The 17,096-nt window shown below is 36.2% G+C and overlaps 1 protein-coding gene across 7 annotated transcripts; it reads left to right on the plus strand.

The window, feature by feature from the left end:
* The first annotated feature begins 204 nt into the window (after positions 1-204).
* On the plus strand, positions 205-11,859 carry LOC148869310 (uncharacterized). Of its 7 annotated transcripts, none has more exons than XM_088969268.1 (9): positions 205-407; positions 504-591; positions 880-1,026; positions 1,319-1,454; positions 2,608-2,689; positions 5,637-5,812; positions 10,570-10,707; positions 10,795-10,934; positions 11,438-11,859. In XM_088969268.1, exons 3-9 carry the CDS (start codon positions 909-911, stop codon positions 11,707-11,709), a joined length of 1,062 nt encoding a protein of 353 aa, XP_088825394.1. In that variant the 5' UTR covers positions 205-407; positions 504-591; positions 880-908; the 3' UTR covers positions 11,710-11,859. The 7 variants fall into 7 exon arrangements, with proteins under 7 accessions (XP_088825394.1, XP_088825391.1, XP_088825392.1 ...); XM_088969269.1 differs by having other exon boundaries at positions 250-412; XM_088969265.1 differs by having other exon boundaries at positions 207-407; positions 504-1,026.
* Positions 11,860-17,096: the final 5,237 nt, after the last annotated feature.

Genomic DNA, 17,096 nt, shown 5'->3' on the forward strand with positions numbered 1-17,096 from the left:
AAATTATCCTTATCTTTAACTGAATTTAACTCGTCATCCACAAAAGGCGCGTGAGCCTTAAACATGCCGGGGGGCCCGGGTCCGCATCAGTCCTACAATTTGCTGGGCCGGGTCTGCTCCCTTACTTCAGGTCCGGTCCGAAACTTTGCTGTTAATTCCGATTCGAACTCGACCATAAAGTACAAACCAATGAAATTTGGATCTACATCTGCCAGACACTCGATCCTCTTACCCAAACAAAAAAGACCCGACTGATCCGTTTGCAACTCCACACAGGTACAGATGCGTACGATCATCAGCTGAGCTGACGGAAAAATCCCCAAGCCGGAAGAAAACCCGAAAGTCACCTTATAAGAACGAGAAGCTTATGTGCATTTCTCTTGCGCCTAGCCCTTTCAGAATTGAGAGTTCTGTACATTTCTTCTTTTTCTTTTCTTCCTTTTTTTTTTTTTGTTTCTTTGTTTTTTTTCTATTTAATTTTCAATCATTTTTGGTTTCTTCAGAGCTGTTCTTTGGAGGGTTAGGGGGTGCGGATTACTGCAAAGCAAGAAAAACCGATTCATTCCTCACTTGGGTTAGCGTTTCCTACCTGTGTGTAAAATGCCGCCATTCCTTCTCATTTCTGTATAAAGAATTCCGATTTTTTCCACTGTGACTGTTTTCTCTGATAAACACTCCGACGTCTCCGTCTTCGCCTTCAGAAACGTCTTCTTCTTTTCGATTCATAGCATTAGTTTTATTAAAGGGAACCGGGTATACTTGTATCTTCCTATAGATCGCTAGAGTAATATTTAGGTTAGAACATTTCCGATCAAGAATTTAGGGTTTTCTTCCCCATTTCCTCAGATTTTGCTTGAAGGTTTGGCCTTTTTCTGGTAGGGTGTTGAGTTCTCTAATTTGTGAGAAGGATGGATAAGAAAAAGGTGGCGGTTCCTCTTGTTTGCCATGGCCACTCGCGGCCGATCGTCGACCTCTTCTACAGTCCGGTTACTCCTGACGGGTTTTTCCTCATCAGTGCAAGCAAGGGTGAGTCTTTTTTTCTTTAATTCTTTAACTGAGCTATGTCTTTTAACTTATGCAGCATATTTTAAATACATATTTTAAATATTTTCACTGTTTCTTTCTGGCTATTAAATTTTTTTTCTAATATATGTATCAGAATCTTGATTAGATAGCTATGGATTGCTATCTGTTAATGTTTTAAATGGTAAATTGTATGCGATGTGGCACAGGCTATTTTTGATATTGCCAGAGAAAGATTTCATTTTCTTGTTCAAGTAGTCTTTTGTTCATATGGTAATACTCTTGTTAACGCCAGATTCTAGTCCCATGCTGAGAAATGGAGAGACTGGGGATTGGATAGGGACTTTTGAAGGGCATAAGGGTGCAGTGTGGAGTTGCTGCCTTGATACCAATGCTTTACGTGCTGCATCAGGCTCTGCTGATTTCACTGCGTATGGAGCCTTAACTTCTTTCTGTTGAAAGTTTATATTGATATCGGTGTTAGCCTGTTAACTCAGTCCTTGTAATGAGGGCATGCACTATTTAATAGTTATTCCTTGCTAAGGCAAGGGGATACCCATAATATGTACCACAGGAGTGCTGTTCCAAAACATTGAAGTCATGTTTTTCTTTTTAAATTTCTCAGTTTCTAAAGTTTTGGTGTTCCACAACTGGGTCAGTTTTTTGGTTGCTTTGCAATTCTTGTTGGAATAGGATGTATTTCTCTTTCTTTCCCCCTTTATTTTTTCCCTTCTTTGTCTGTTGCATTTGTTCCTTGTTTGTTCTTGAAGCCTCTTTCTTTCTTATTATGTACAAATGGAAGAGACAATAGATATACACGGCTCTAAAAACAATTTGGGCAATCATACTTGTAGGTAACACTATAGAACTCGGTGTTGTTAGATTTTAACAGTTCACAAAACTGGAAAGGCTACTGGGTCATGGGTCAAAATCAAACAGTCCGACCACTGGGTCATGGGTCAAACTGGAAAGGCCACTGAATCGCGGTCATTCTTCTTGTTTTTATACAAATGATGCAGGTCAAGTCTCATAAATCATGTTTTTGCAAAAATACATATACATGCTTTTTTATCAATAAAGTACATATACATATTTGATCAATACAGATTAGATAAATAAATAAAACACAAAGTGTCATGGCTTAATGGTATCATACATGTATATAGGATGTCACTGGTTCAAGTCTCTCCACCATTATTTTATAACTTATGATAAATCACTGACCTAGGTGGGTTGCTAAAACATGGACGGTTTTAAAATGTTCATCAAGGTTAGTAGGTGGTTAAGAAATTTTTGGCAAAAAACAGAAAACTGGTATTCTGAAAACTGGAATGCTCACTAGTTCCTAACTCTGACCGTTTGGTTCAGTCTGAGTCTGTCAACATTGAGGGAACTCTTGCATGGTGGCTTATTTGGACATGAATTGGAAGTATCAGAGTTATTTGGACCTCATCTTCCTTTTTTGCAGATATTTTTCTATCTGATTTTGTAGACAGTTGTCTTATGATGGTTAATTGAGCAAATATTTTAATGCCACAAAAAGTTAAAAAGTAAGTTATTTGAACCACATTTTCCTTTTTGCAGAAAGATATGGGATGCATTAACAGGGGACGAATTGCATTCTTTTGAACACAAACACATTGTTCGAGCATGTGCATTCTCAGAGGTAATTGAGAATATACATGTGTGGCTATTTTGTTTTCCAGAACTGTTTTGTTTGTACTTCCGTGTCTTCAACAATTTTCAGTATTTTTTATGATTCCCGTCCTGGATAACTTAACATATGTTCCTTGGTTGATTTAATCTGACTTCCATGATCTGCACTGTACATTCTTTTTATCAGGTGGTATGTTCTATCCCCTCTCTTGTGATCTATGTTTCTCTGGAATCCTTTAATATTTTGTATTTTGATCTTCTACTATTTCCAATATCTGCACAATAAATGATATACATACGGCTCACCCAATTGATTGATTCATATTGTTTTGTACTCTGCATTTGCTATGTTAGAGTCCTATAAGTGCTTTTTTCACTCACATTATATCACAGATTTGATCTTTTATATGAGAATGTGCTTTTTCTTTATTCAAGTTCATTACAACTAATTTTGTGTAGAGAAATAGCTAATTAGTTTGTGGTCCCACTGATTTAAACCCTAAAACACAAACCAACCTGTTTCCTCTGACTCTTCCTGGTCACCGGGAAATTCTCCAAGATGTCACACCTTGGGCACCTTCTGTAATCTCCAATGACCTCCAAGAATCAAGTGATTAAAGCTGTAATCTCCAGCCCTATAAGTGCTTTTTTCACTCATATTATATCACAGATTTGATCTTTTATATGAGAATGTGCTTTTTCTTTATTCAAGTTCATTACAACTAATTTTGTGTAAGAGAAATAGCTAATTAGTTTGTGGTTCCACTGATTTAAACCCTAAAACACAAACCAACCTGTTTCCTCTGACTCTTCCTGGTCACTGGGAAATTCTCCAAGATGTCACACCTTGGGCACCTTCTGTAATCTCCAATGACCTCCAAGAATCAAGCGATTAAAGCTGTAATCTCCAGCCCTAGAAAGTTCTCATGTAGCCAGCTGAATCAGGCCTACATGAGAACCCTAATTGATCCTAAACTTGGCTCTGATACCAAGTTGACTGTAACCAACGATGATCTGATTGGTTTTGATAAGAGAACAGCAGAAAAAGAAGAGAAGGGGTGCAGAATCAAATCTGTCCTGCCTCCCCAAAGATTGCTATATATATTAAACAAACAAAAGAGATTACAATCACATGAATACCCCTGCCACCTATTTCTCTACATTTTGCTTTAGTTCTTGCTGGAGTTTCTTACTATATATGAGAAGTGATCTAAAGATAGGTCACTAGCTTACCCAGTTAAAACATTCATTCTGGCACTCGCCATGGTTTAGTCATGCTACTTTAGTGCCTAGGAATTCCAATACTGTACATATAATATGCAAGGAATTAACTTCTCTTGCATCTACAGGTTGGATAGTAAAATGCATGCATGTGGATTGTGACGTAACATATTTACGTATCGTACTATTTTCCCAATGGGGATGAAATGACATAAATTTCTGAAGTCTATGACATTGGGTTATCTAATGTTATTGTTAAATGCTCAACTTTATGATATTTTTGGTGTATATTGGGGAATACCTTTTCTCTTGTACTGTCTGCTCTGCATCCTGATTCCTGATACACCATTTATAGAGTATATAACTTTGTTATTGATCAAAGAAAAAAGGTCAATAATTTTTTTGAGAATTGATAAAAAATAAGTTTTTTGAGAAGTACCAGTTGGGAATGAGATTACAAAATCTTGCTTGGCCCAAAAGCCAAGACCCAGCCATCAGTCTATCTGTGTTGGTAAGTGGGTGAGCTTGCTTGAAACCTCCTTTAACTGGGTTACTCATTCCTTTCTAAATATTATGATTTATGATCAAATTATCAATTAATTCAAGCTTTTATAAGATTTATTTTCCTCTTTTTTTTGCCCCTAGAATTTATATGGAATTAGGAGGCACTCAAAGAAGGAAAATGGAATCTAAATAAAATGAAAAGAAATTTGAAGAAAAAGGAAGCACTCAAGCCCCTGATCCTTTTTACTTGATTCTTGAAGGTCTAAACCAAAATAGAAGAAAAAAAGGAAAAAAAAAAGATGTCATCTTAACATCTTGGTACCTTTTTTCCCAGATGAGAATGTCTAAAAACTTGGTGAATGACTTATTTCTTTTGATTCTTATTTTGTACTATTGAAAACTTTGCTTTTAGACGTATACTTCATGTCCAAAAGTCCAGCTAATTTTGAAGTTATTATTATTTTTGGTGGGTGCTGTTCAGTGTTGTGTGACTCAGACCAGATAGGATGGTTGAGCCAGTGAACAGTAACCATTCTGGGTCCTAGTTAAGTAATTGTCTTTTATGGTTTGAGCTGGGTAACTGCTTAGTTAATCAGTAAAACTGTGACCCTACAAGCATTCCGGTTTTAGTTCAGTCTCAGTCTCACAACATTGGTGCTATATGATATCCTCATGCTGACAAGCATAAGAAGAATGCTGAGTTCATGTCTGTGAGTGGCCACTGACCACTGACCACTTTGTGTGAAATAAATACCAAAGGTTAGGTCCATATCCAGTACACCGCATCTAAGACCCCAGATAGCTGGGGCCAACATTGGGTTGTGGCTTTCTTTTTGGGTGTTATGTGCATGGATGTCAGTGGGTTGGGTTTAAGTGGTAAATCAGCATTCACCTGACCCTAAATCTGATAGGGTTGGGTAAGCCATAATTGGGTTTTGGGTAAGGTTTGGGTTGAGGTGGACCTGTGCAAAGCCTTGCTCCATTGGCATTGTCACATTGAAACATTTGCAAAATATAGCCTTGATTGAGCATATGTATATTTTTGTTGTACGGGTTGGGTTGGGTTCAGATCCAATTTCGTTTAGCTGGGGAAGGACAAGTCTGGTAACTATGGTTGGGAATACTAGGTGATTCTTTTTAAACTCCTTAGTCAATTATTGATGGGATATATATTACTTAATGTTCCTTAGTTGAATGTGCTTCTCATTTTAGGTTTGTTTATCTGTGTGCAGGATACACACCTGCTGCTCACTGGTGGAGTTGAAAAGATCCTTCGTATTTTTTATTTGAATCGTCCAGATGCACCACCTAGAGAAGTTGATAGATCTCCAGGTTCAGTCAGAACTGTAGCCTGGCTCCATAGTGACCAGACAATCTTAAGTTCCTGTACTGATATGGGTGGTGTAAGGTATACATATGATACCACATGGATATTGTAGCCTTCTTATTTATCTGCAGTTCACCTTCTCATTTATTTGGGGCAACATTTAAGAAATGGAATGAAGATTGTCATTATGAAACACATGACAACTTCAAATTGTTGACATGCTTATGACAGTGTCTAAGTGCCATATTTATGGTTATATGAAATTCATTATATGTTTAGTTGTTAGATTCTATAAATTTCCATGATATTTGTTAAACTTGTAACTTATTTAACTGATTTGGAGTATATGTGCAAGGATGTGTTAACTTGGTCTTTTATACTATGTTGGATCTACTAGTTGTACATCCAAATATAATTGTATGAGACATTATGAGACTCTGAGCAGAAAGACCAAAAATAGAAATATAATGCTAAAACAATAACTTGGTTGCTTGGTATGGCATTGCTTAATATTACATACATTTATGAATGTGCAAAACATGTCATATTTAATAAGCAATAGTTAATGGGAACTTGTAAAGTTTGACATAGTTTTAGGTTCAAACGAAACTAGAAAAATTACCATGGAAGCAGGTATTGAGTCTATTGACTTTTGGAGCATGCTGCTACAGAACAAATTATACTTGGTATTGTCCACGAAATGATGCTGCAGTGCAACTTGGGTGAGCTCAGATTGGGCTTTTGTCAAAATTTGAATGGGCTCAGCCCAAAGGTCTGAGCCCAAAGCATTGTAAAGTGCTAACTTGGGCCAACCCAAGCTGCACCTCTATGCAGGAGAATCTGAAAAGGTATTGAAAATAAGTGGTGTACCTTTGTACTAGAGGCATGCAGACAACACCAAGCAACCCAAAAGAGTAAGGCTGTGTTTGGTTTGAAAGAAAAGGTAGGGAAATTTGGTACATGCAGACAATATTGGAAAAAGGAACAATGGGGTGATTCATGTGATTTTTGTAAATGAATGAAAACTTTAACCAAGAAAAAGGTCAGAAAATAATGGTAGGCTTCAGTCATATGCTTGTGTGGAGCACTTCAAATCTATTCTAAGAAGGCCTGTATGTAGAAGGGTGTGGGTAGAAGGTTTGGATTGGCCGGATGTAGGGGTGGAGAATAGGAGAAGGTTGGAGAGAAGCTTTAGTTTAGAAAAGATCAAGGAGGTTGTATTCTCTATGGATAGAACAAAAGCCCCAGGGCCGGATGGGTTCACAATGGCTTTTTATCAGGACTATTGGGATATTTTGAAAGATGATCTTTTGCGGGTGTTTGAGGAGTTTTTCAGGAGAGGAGTTGTCAATCCGGGTGTGAACTCTACATTTATAGCCTTAATTCCAAAAAAGAAATATGCTTCCCACTCGAAGGATTTTAGGCCAATTAGCTTGGTTAATAGCTTGTATAAGATCATTGCAAAAGTGTTGTCTTTGAGGCTGAAGAAGGTTTTGCCAGATATCATTGCACACTACCAAGGAGCTTTTGTGAATGGAAGACAAATTATTGATCAGATTTTAATTGCTAATGAGAGTGTGGAGAACTTTAAGAGGGATAAGAAGAAGGGAGTGGTCTGTAAGCTGGACTTGGAAATGGCTTATGACTTGGTGGACTGGGAATTTTTTAGGAAAGTTTTGACTAAATTTGGGTTCGGGGATAAGTGGTGTAAGTGGATTATGGGTTGTGTCCGAAATTGTCATTACCCAATGCTAGTATGGGATAGTAGTAGATTTCTTTCTAGCCAGTAGGGGTATAAGACAAGGAGACCCCCTTTCTCCTTTCTTGTTCATTCTAATTGCGGAGGTTTTGGGGAAATTGATTCACAGAGCTGATTCTAGGGGGCTTATTAGAGGCTGGAGAGTTGGGAGGGTGGAAACCCCCCTTACTCACTTGCAGTTTGCTGACGACATGATTCTGTTTTGTGAAGGTGGTAATGTGAGCTTTATCAGGAATTTGAAGTCGGCGATATAACTATTTGAGCAAATATCAAACTTGAAGGTTAACCTTGGGAAAAGTTGTGTTGTGGGGTAGAATTTGGAGGAGGGAGAGATCAGGGAGAGTGCTGAAGTGCTGGGGTTTGAAGTCTCAGGGTGGCCTTTGAACTACTTAGGGTTGCCTTTAGGTGATAATCCTATGAGAGAGAGCTTTTGGAACCTGGTGGTGGAAAGGTTTGAAAAAAGACTGGTTCTTGGAAAAAGAACTACCTCTCTCTTGGTGGGAGAATTACTCTTATTAAGGCCACGCTTGCTAATTTACCTATCTTTTTCCTGTCGATGTTTAAAATCCCAGTGAAGGTTGCTAATAGATTGGAGAAGCTAATGAGAGATTTCTTGTGGGAACCAGAAGAGGAAGAGAGGGATCATAGAGTTAGCTGGGAGATAGTTTGTAGGAGTAAGACATGTGGTGGTTTGGGGCTTGGGAATATTAGGATAATGAATATGACTTTGTTGGGAAAGTGGTTGTGGAGATTCCCCTTGGAGAAGGAGAAGCTTTGGGCTAGAATAGTGGCAAGTGTTCATGGGCTGGAGCATAATGGATGGGACGTTGGAATCAAAGCTAGGACCACAAGCAATTCTCCTTGGAAATCCATTCATGATCTGCTACCAGTTTTCTCCCCTAATATCAGGTATGATTTGAATTCCGGTAACTTCATAAAATTTTGGGAACAAACCTGGGTGGGGAGTGCCCTTTTAAAGGATCAGTTTCCTTCTTTGTTTGCTTTTTCTTATCTGAAAAATGAGCCAATCTCGTCTTTTACCACCCCGTTCTCTTCCACTTCTGGGATTGGGTGGAACTTGGGTCTAAGAAGGGATTTGAGGGACTCAGACTTTGACATTATTTTGAGCCTTATTGCAATTCTTGATAACGTTGTCTTAGACCCCACTAGGGCGGATTCTAGAATTTGGACACCTTCTCCCAACGGCATTTTTTCTTGTGTTTCTTTCTTCAAAGTCTTAAGTCAGTCCACCAGTCCTACCTTCTCTCCTTTTCCTGTTGATGAGGTTTGGTGTAGAGCAATACCTCCTAGGGTTGGTAGTTTTTGTTAGGAAGCCTATCTGGAAAGAATCAACATTGATGATCTACTCCAAAAGAAGAGACCCAATACTTGTTTGTCACCTCAGTGGCGTGTTCTTTGTAAAGCGGATGGGGAGACTAGTTTTCACCTATTGGTGTCTTGCCATTTTGCGAGGTCAATTTGGGAATGGGCTTTGTCCCTATTTGGATGTAGTTGGAATACCCCATCAGACTTGCAAGGCCTTTTTTCCCCTTCTCTTTTCAGGTGGCGAATAAAAAGGGGAAGGACAATGTGGAGAGGACTAAGGGCTGCAGTATGTTGGACACTTTGGGAAGAAAGAAATTCCAGGATATTCTCAGAAGCTCAGAGAGGAGCAGCAGATCTGAGGGCTATCATTCATATTAGGGCGGTACAGTGGCTGAAATCTTTGGAGCTTTTCACAGATTACACTGTGGATGACATGTTGAGGAAGTGGGGTGAAATTGCAAGTTGCACACAGACTAAGTCAGTAATGAGTGTGGCTTGGACCCCTCCACCTAGTGGATTCGTGAAACTAAACTTTGATGGGTGTAGCAGGGGAAATCCGGGACAATCGGGGATTGGGGGTGTTTTTAGGGATGAAGATGGGGTCATTTCTGCCATGTTCTCAGGCCCAATTGGAGTGGGTGACTCCCTAAGAGCTGAGATCTTTGCAGTTATGGAAGGAGTACAGAAAGCTAAGGAGTTGAACATCAGGAAACTCTTAATTGAAGGGGATTCAGAGGTGGTGATAGGGTGGCTGATTAAAGATCACAATGGCTTATGGAAGTACAATAATGAGAGGAGGAAATTCAAGTGGCTGGTGCGGGAGATGGAAGTTAAGATACCTTGGGTTAAAAGATCGGCTAATTTCCTAGCTGACGGTTTAGCTAAACAAGGGGCAGAAAGGGATTCACTTTTTTGGGCTAAGCTGTAACTATAGTGTGTTTTCTTTCTTTCTTTCTTTTTTCTTTTCTTGAGGTTCTTTGTTGCTCTTGGAAGATAAGCATGTTTGTCTTCCCATTGTAAATCTTCTTTTGATGAGTTAATGAAAGTGTTATTGATCAAAAAAAAAAAGTGATAGTACTGTATTTAATGTAAAGTTAAGTGCATAGGTGATAAAGTGAGAAAATGTGATGGATAAGTACCACATTGAGTAAAGAACTTGCATATTTTCTTATGATGATTCAATTATCTTTCAGAATCAAAAGCCTCTCTGAAGATTTCTCCTATAGATCTTAAGACTTGGTTTGGATATACTTCTACTTGTGAGAAGTGTCTATTTTGGCATTTTTACACACTGCAGTCTGCACAAACTAGTCCGAATGTCAAACTGCTGAAAAAATAAATGTTATAAAGAAAAAAACAGAAAATTAAAGCATCCTAAGAGCTGAAACGTGGAACCAACACATTTCTATATTTAACAAAAGTAGCTGCAAGACTATATTTTTTCAACAAAATATATCTAATTTCAATTAAGTTTGCTGTTCCCTGTGGACACGTGATTGGCTATTACTATGTAAAGCACTGACTATAGTAAATTACACTAGCAAATTTGTGTTATTTAGCACACCCATATATTGTCTTTCATATGCTAGCAATATAAAACAAACTAAAGAGATCTGCCCCAATCTATTGGGGTTTATCTAATGGTTGGGAATTATGAATTGCATACCCAAACCTGAATCAGGTGAACTGCAAAATGTGCAATTATGGAGTGCTTTTTGTATTTTTGCCTCATGTTATCTTGGTGACTTTACAGGTTATGGGATGTGCGTAGTGGTAAAATTGTCCAAGCACTCGATACTAAGTCTCCGGTAACTAGTGCTGAAGTGAGCCAGGATGGCCGCTACATCACAACTGCAGATGGATCAATGGTTAAGTTCTGGGATGCAAATCAGTAAGTTCCAAATTGAATTGCCTTCAATTACTTGCTTGGGTTGGTTTAACTGTTTTGCATTGTTAAGGATTTTTTCTTGTGATACAGTTTCACATTAGTGAAAAGCTACAACATGCCATGTACTATGGAGTCGGCATCACTGGAGCCAAAGCATGGAAATAAGTTCATTGCTGGTGGAGAAGACATGTGGATACATGTCTTTGATTTCCATAGTGGTGCAGAGATTGGTAGGTACTGTAAACCAGTAGGTTTTGCCAGTGAAAGAAATGATGTTTTTTGTTTTTGTTTCTATTTTGCAAGAAGAGTGACATATAGTTCAAAGGAAAAGATATTGCTGCACGCCTACACCTAATACCTGAACCAAATCGAAACTTGCATTCTTAGTTGGGTTCCTAATGTGAAGGTGCCAGCTAGCCTGCTGGTAAAGTCTCTGGCTGGTTGTAGCTAAGACCTGAGATCGAATTCCACTTCACCTGGATTTTGGGGGGGTAAGGGCTACTCCCTGTTGTGTGGCCCATTACAAAAAAAGGGGTTCCTCTATGTATAACAATCTTAATGAATGATGTGCAAGAAATGTCTACATGCATAGATCCTGAGTTAGGGATTTGGTGATGCTAGAGTGTTATTATTAAAGTCTTATTCGTGATTGCAAAATCTGGATTATTGTTTTCATTTTACTCTATTCTCCTTTTGTAGCTGCAATGGCTATAATATCTTACATTGGGTGCAGGATGCAACAAGGGTCATCATGGTCCTGTCCACTGTGTTCGTTTCGCACCTGGAGGGGAATCCTACGCCTCAGGATCTGAAGATGGAACCATTAGAATATGGCAGACAGGTCCATCTCATGATGAGATTGAGACGTTTGGAGCAAATGGACCAGCAGGGAAAGTGAAGGTAACGGCAGATGAGGTTGCGCATAAGATTGAGGGTTTCCACATTGCAAAGGATGGGAAGACTGAAGAGAACAAGGAACCAAATGATGGCCGACGTTGCTCATAACAATGTCCTCTCTTGATGGATTTTGTTTGTAAGGATATGATATGGTCTGTCACCTTTGAACAATTTTCATTTGTTAAAAAAAATAAATGAACCCATTTTTTTTGTACACTTGCTGTCAATCAGCTTTAATGAATGCTTCATCCAGTGTAAGATTTGATCTCCCTATTTACCATGTCAAGGAATTTCTGTAGGACTCTGAGGCTCCTCTTTTGGCATGGATATTTTTAGATCTCAGTATGTCACTCATCCTACAGTTTTGCTCTATATCGCCATTCCTTCCTGTCTGCGGACTGAGCCTCCTCCAGGTTTCCCTACCTTTACCTTACTTTCCTACTCTCTTTCAAACCAAATACAGCTTAACGCTCAGTTTGGAAAGAGTGCAAATGCAAATATGTTTAATGCACGTATTTCTAAGCCTTGTATTTTGCACTGTAGATATTTGTATTTATAATCTTCCCAAGTTTGAAAAGAGTGTAAATACAAAGGCTTAGACTGCACTGAGCAAAGAATTATATTGTGATTCCGTCCCTCCCTTCCCCTCCTTTTAAGCTATGTTGCTGATATTTTAAAAACCTGTTCTTGTTTTATTTGAAAACGGTTTAACACAAGGCACTGAAACTGTCTATTTAACACCCACTTTCGCATTAAGGCTCAGTTTGGAAAGAGTGCAAATTACAAATATGTAGCAAATACAATTCACTTTTGCACTCTTCCAAACTGAGACAAAGGGTCGCAGCTTTATGGGTTGGTCCAGGTTTAACTGTTCAAGGCTATCGCTGGCCTGGGCTTTGGCCCAATGTGAGGTCAAAGCCCAATGTTGCTGATTAGGCTTAGGCTTCGTGCCTTTTATTAATTTGGATTTCGTACTATAATAAGTGAGTACGAAATCTTTGGTGGTCATGATAATAGTAAATAATATGTTCTTAAATTTTTTTATTTTTTTATTTATCTGTTTATAAAAATTATTTTTATTTGTCATGATTATTTTTATTTAATATGATGAATATATAATATTAGAGACGTGTTCCAATATTTTCTATAATTTTTTTGTATTTTTTATACTTTTGTATGTTTTCATCTTTTTAATTTTTATTATTATAATACTATTTAATTATGACATCTACGATTGACACATTTGACCCAAAAGGTTAAATTGTTAACTCCCACCAAATAAGAAAACATCATTTTTTGGTTTGCTTTAAATTTGTATTTTATTTTTATCATCAATAAAAATATGGGTAAAAAATTTAAACATACCCTGAGTTTTCATAAATTGATTTAAATGTACCATGAGTTTTTCAAAAGACTTAAGTATACATTCTAGCTAATAGATTTGATAGAATCAATTGAAAGGCTTTTTGACCTTCATCATTTTTCAAAATTTCAAAGAAAACCAAAGAGAAGAAATAAAATAGAAATGAGACCTTGACTTTCATCTCCATCCAACCTTCACTTGCCCATTTTCATTTTAACTCGTTTGTATAAAATTTATTGTAGGTTTATTATTTATCTTATGCAATGATGGAATGCCTTAAACCCTTAATTTTTATACTCTTCTTTGCATCTTTTGTTCAAAGGACGTGGACAAAATTTGTATATTTAGTCTTATTCATCTGGAGGTGCCAGTGACTGCCGATTATTCTTTGCTGTCTTTTCAAGTTTGAGTGGTGGAATTTCTATTTATTTTGATGGTACTTTTGAAAATACGAGGTCTGGGATGGCTTGTGTTTCTTTATCAAGCTCATGTCAATTCATAGTGGCTTGCTCATGACCTATAGATGGGGATGAACCAGTTGATGCTAAGGCCTAGGGTTTATGGCATGCTTGGGATCTCTATTAATTATGTTCCTAGGTTGTTAAATGGTATTGCTCTGCCCTCAACGATATAATCTTTTCTATTTTCAATGCATAAATTCTGAATTTGGCACAGGACCAAATATATATATATATATATATATAATCTATGAACCAAATCCTCAAAGTCACGGCAAATGCAAACCCAACAACCTGTACATCTCAGCTATTCAATATCAGAACCAATGCAACTAAAAAAGGGTGATTAGGTTTCATTGGCTTGCAGAAACAGAAAAAAGAAAGGATGTTTATTCTTTTTAGGGGTAAAACATGATTTCTAAAATATTAAAAGAGGTCTTTCAAATGGTAGTTATGATTTTATCAAAAGAGGGTATAATTAAGTCCAGTGGGGCCAGATAATACTGTATTCTTAAGTCTATTTGAAACGGTCAAGGTATCTTTAAGTCTATTGTCAAAACCCAGTGTACGTTTAAGTCTTTTACCCTAGAAATAATTATTCTTTGTTACACTTATTTTTATTTAATATACCTAATTAATATAGGATTCAACAAAAGAATAAGAATTAATACCCTAAATATAAGAATTAATGAGATGGAGTTGAATGATGAAAAACATAGTAGTTCAAATTACATTTTGTGCCTTTATGATTAGAAAGAGAACAATTCAAAAATTGGGGTATTCTAGTCAAGAAAAAAATTAAATGAATATTAATGGGAACTAATACTTTAAATAAAGAAGTTAATGAGAGGGATTTCAATAGGGAGAAAATGAGTTGTTCAAATTACATTTCTGTCCTTGCAATTTAGAGGGGGTCCAAATTCAAAAAAAACTGGGTATTCCTGTCAAACAAAAGTTTCACACCATCACTTACACTTTTAATAATAGTGTAGGTGCTAAGAAATAAAGTGGATAGATTATAGATACTGACCCCATACTTTTAGATTTAAGCACTTTTTGCCCCAATATCTTTCCTTCAATTATTTGCATGGAATATTTTATTGTGACTGTTATGTGCACTTCTGTACATTTTTAAAACCCTTGGCTACCTCTTTTAACTTAGAGTCCATTTGATTCTCAGTGGGATTCAGAATGGTCTATCCCCATAGTATGTTTAATTTATACATGAATTAGAATGGTAGTTGGAATCAATTGAATCAATGAGAGGGTGGAAATGGCCATTCCCTCAAAATGGGGGAATGTCATTCCATTAGTTATGGGAATGGGTCATTTCATATCCAATTCCTGACCCTTATTCCCACAACCAAATGAGCCCTTAGTTTTTCTAGAATTAGAATACTAACTCTTGCATATTTCTCACTAGGGGTGAGCATTATTCGGTTAAAACCAAAAAACTAAATCAAAAATTTTCGATTTTAGTTATTTTTCCTGGTTCAGTTATTTCAGTTTTTGAATATTTTGATTTTTAGAATTAGAAATTCGGTTAATCGAAAATCGAATTAATCAAACTTTTCTATATAACATATAATATATAATATATAATATATAGCATATGATATTTAATATATAACATATTTGTATGTTAATATATAATATAATGAAATTTTATTTCATAATATATATATATATATATATATATTATGTTATAATATAAAATATATAATATAGTATATATTATTGAAATTCGGTTTTAACCCACAAAAATGAATAAAAAATTTCAGTCTTAGTTTAGTTTTTAAAATTTTGATTTATTCAATTCAATTTTTAACCGAATAAATCGAATGCTTACCTCTTTTTCTCACAACAAAGGCTGGTAGAAATTTCGCCAATTCACACCCTTTATGAAGGAGCATTTGATCTTCAAATACCATGCTTTACATATATATTTGTACTTTTTGTCATTATTGCTATTAACTCATGGAATCATAAGGGGTAATTGGTAATTTTACTTTTACCATTAGTAAGAAAAAGTAATACATATCAATATAATGTATAATACATGTGATGATTGAATATATACTTGTCACTATTTGAAGAGACGATAGGTCATTGGATCTAGTACTCACTAAATGAATGAAATTCGTACTAGGGTTTCTTCGCTAGAGGCGCTCTCAAAGGGATTTCGTTGGGCTCTCCATCACCTTCCTCCTTCTGGTTTCTTTCTCCCTCCCTCTCTCTTTGTTTTGAGAGAGTCTCCCTCTCAAGTTTTTATGAGGTTTTTTCAAGGTTTTGTTTTTCTGTTCGTTGTTTGATTCTATTCGAGGTTCTCGCTCAAGCTCGTTGTCCACAGGCGAAGGCAGTCTTTTGGTTTCCTCCTCTATCAGTTCGCGGTTCCCCAACAATTGTTGTTCATGGTGAGTCTCGTTTGCGGTTCTCCGGTTGATGCTACTCAAAGTGAGTTTCCAATGATGACGGTCTTTTGGATTCCTCCTCTATCAGCTTCGTTCATAGTCTGTGGCGGATTGGTGGATTGGTGATGTGTTTATTTTCTTATGTTGGTGATTTGACCTCACCGTTTTCTCGTTTGCAGAAGATCTTTTGATCCTCTTTCATCCATTGTCTTATTTTGTTCTCTTAAGAAATTGTTCCTGGGTTTTCTGATTGGCCTCATCGGCCTTTTTTTGTATCAATTTCTTGATGAAATTAAATATGATGCTTAATATCATCCTCTATCCGATTCAAGAAGATTCGGTCCAATATATATTATATATTTATAAATATATAAAGATGTTATTTATTTATTTATAAATATATTTATATATTATATTTTTATAAATTTGTTATATTATTTAATTTTTTATAAAAACTATGTATATATAATCAAAATAATTAAAAAATACTTGTATTTTTTGTTTTTACTTGATTTAAATTAACATATTTTATTTTTCTTTTAATAGTTTATTAATTTTTAAAGAAAACGAGTCAGATCGAATCAAAATCGAAGATTCGACTTGTCGATAGGATTTGAATTCAAATTGAGTCCTATCATATCTAATCCAGATTGGTCGAATCTGACATGATTAACGTCGGATCGAATTCGAATATGATTTTCAACTTGATCTTCATATTAAATCGAATCCGACATGAACAACATCAGATTGAATTCGAATATATCCTAATTTGAATATGATCTAATCCGTTTGCATCCTTATATATTAGTTTCTTACATTATATAAAAATAATAAGTATCACATATCCCTAATCTTATAGGTGAATAAATAATTTTGTCACCTTGGAGAAAGTTGATAAGAGGTGTTGGGATCATTTTGAGAATCAAACCAACAAATATAAAAGTAAGTGAATTTACCTACTTAAATATCTTTTCAAAAAAATGACTATTTTTTACGGGGAAAATTTAATGCGAAAAAGATATGATATAAGAAGAATTTTGACTAATCAAAATTCACCATAAATTTTAATAAATAATACCTGATTGGACTACCACGTTTATGATTCCTTTAATTAGTCTGAACTTTTTCAGAAATCATATCTTTTATATATAATAATCGAGCTAGTTTGAAAAAAAAAAAAAAAAGAATGAACCGATAGTTCCGGTCACTTGGTAGTTGGACTCGGATTGGACCCGACTTAATTAGGGAGCAACCGACCGATCA

Source organism: Nelumbo lutea, chromosome 2, assembly GCF_056320005.1.
Source record: "Nelumbo lutea isolate HS-2025 chromosome 2, American lotus-T2T, whole genome shotgun sequence".
NCBI lineage: Eukaryota > Viridiplantae > Streptophyta > Magnoliopsida > Proteales > Nelumbonaceae > Nelumbo > Nelumbo lutea.

What these genes read in the sequence shown, in the direction of transcription:
- LOC148869310 (XM_088969268.1), top strand. Translation starts at nt 909, where the DNA reads ATGGATAAGAAAAAGGTGGCGGTTCCTCTTGTTTGCCATGGCCACTCG. An exon ending in GGCTCTGCTGATTTCACTGC is followed by an intron (nt 1,455 to 2,607) that starts GTATGGAGCCTT and finishes TCCTTTTTGCAG; the next exon opens with AAAGATATGGGATGCATTAA. An exon ending in GAGCATGTGCATTCTCAGAG is followed by an intron (nt 2,690 to 5,636) that starts GTAATTGAGAAT and finishes ATCTGTGTGCAG; the next exon opens with GATACACACCTGCTGCTCAC.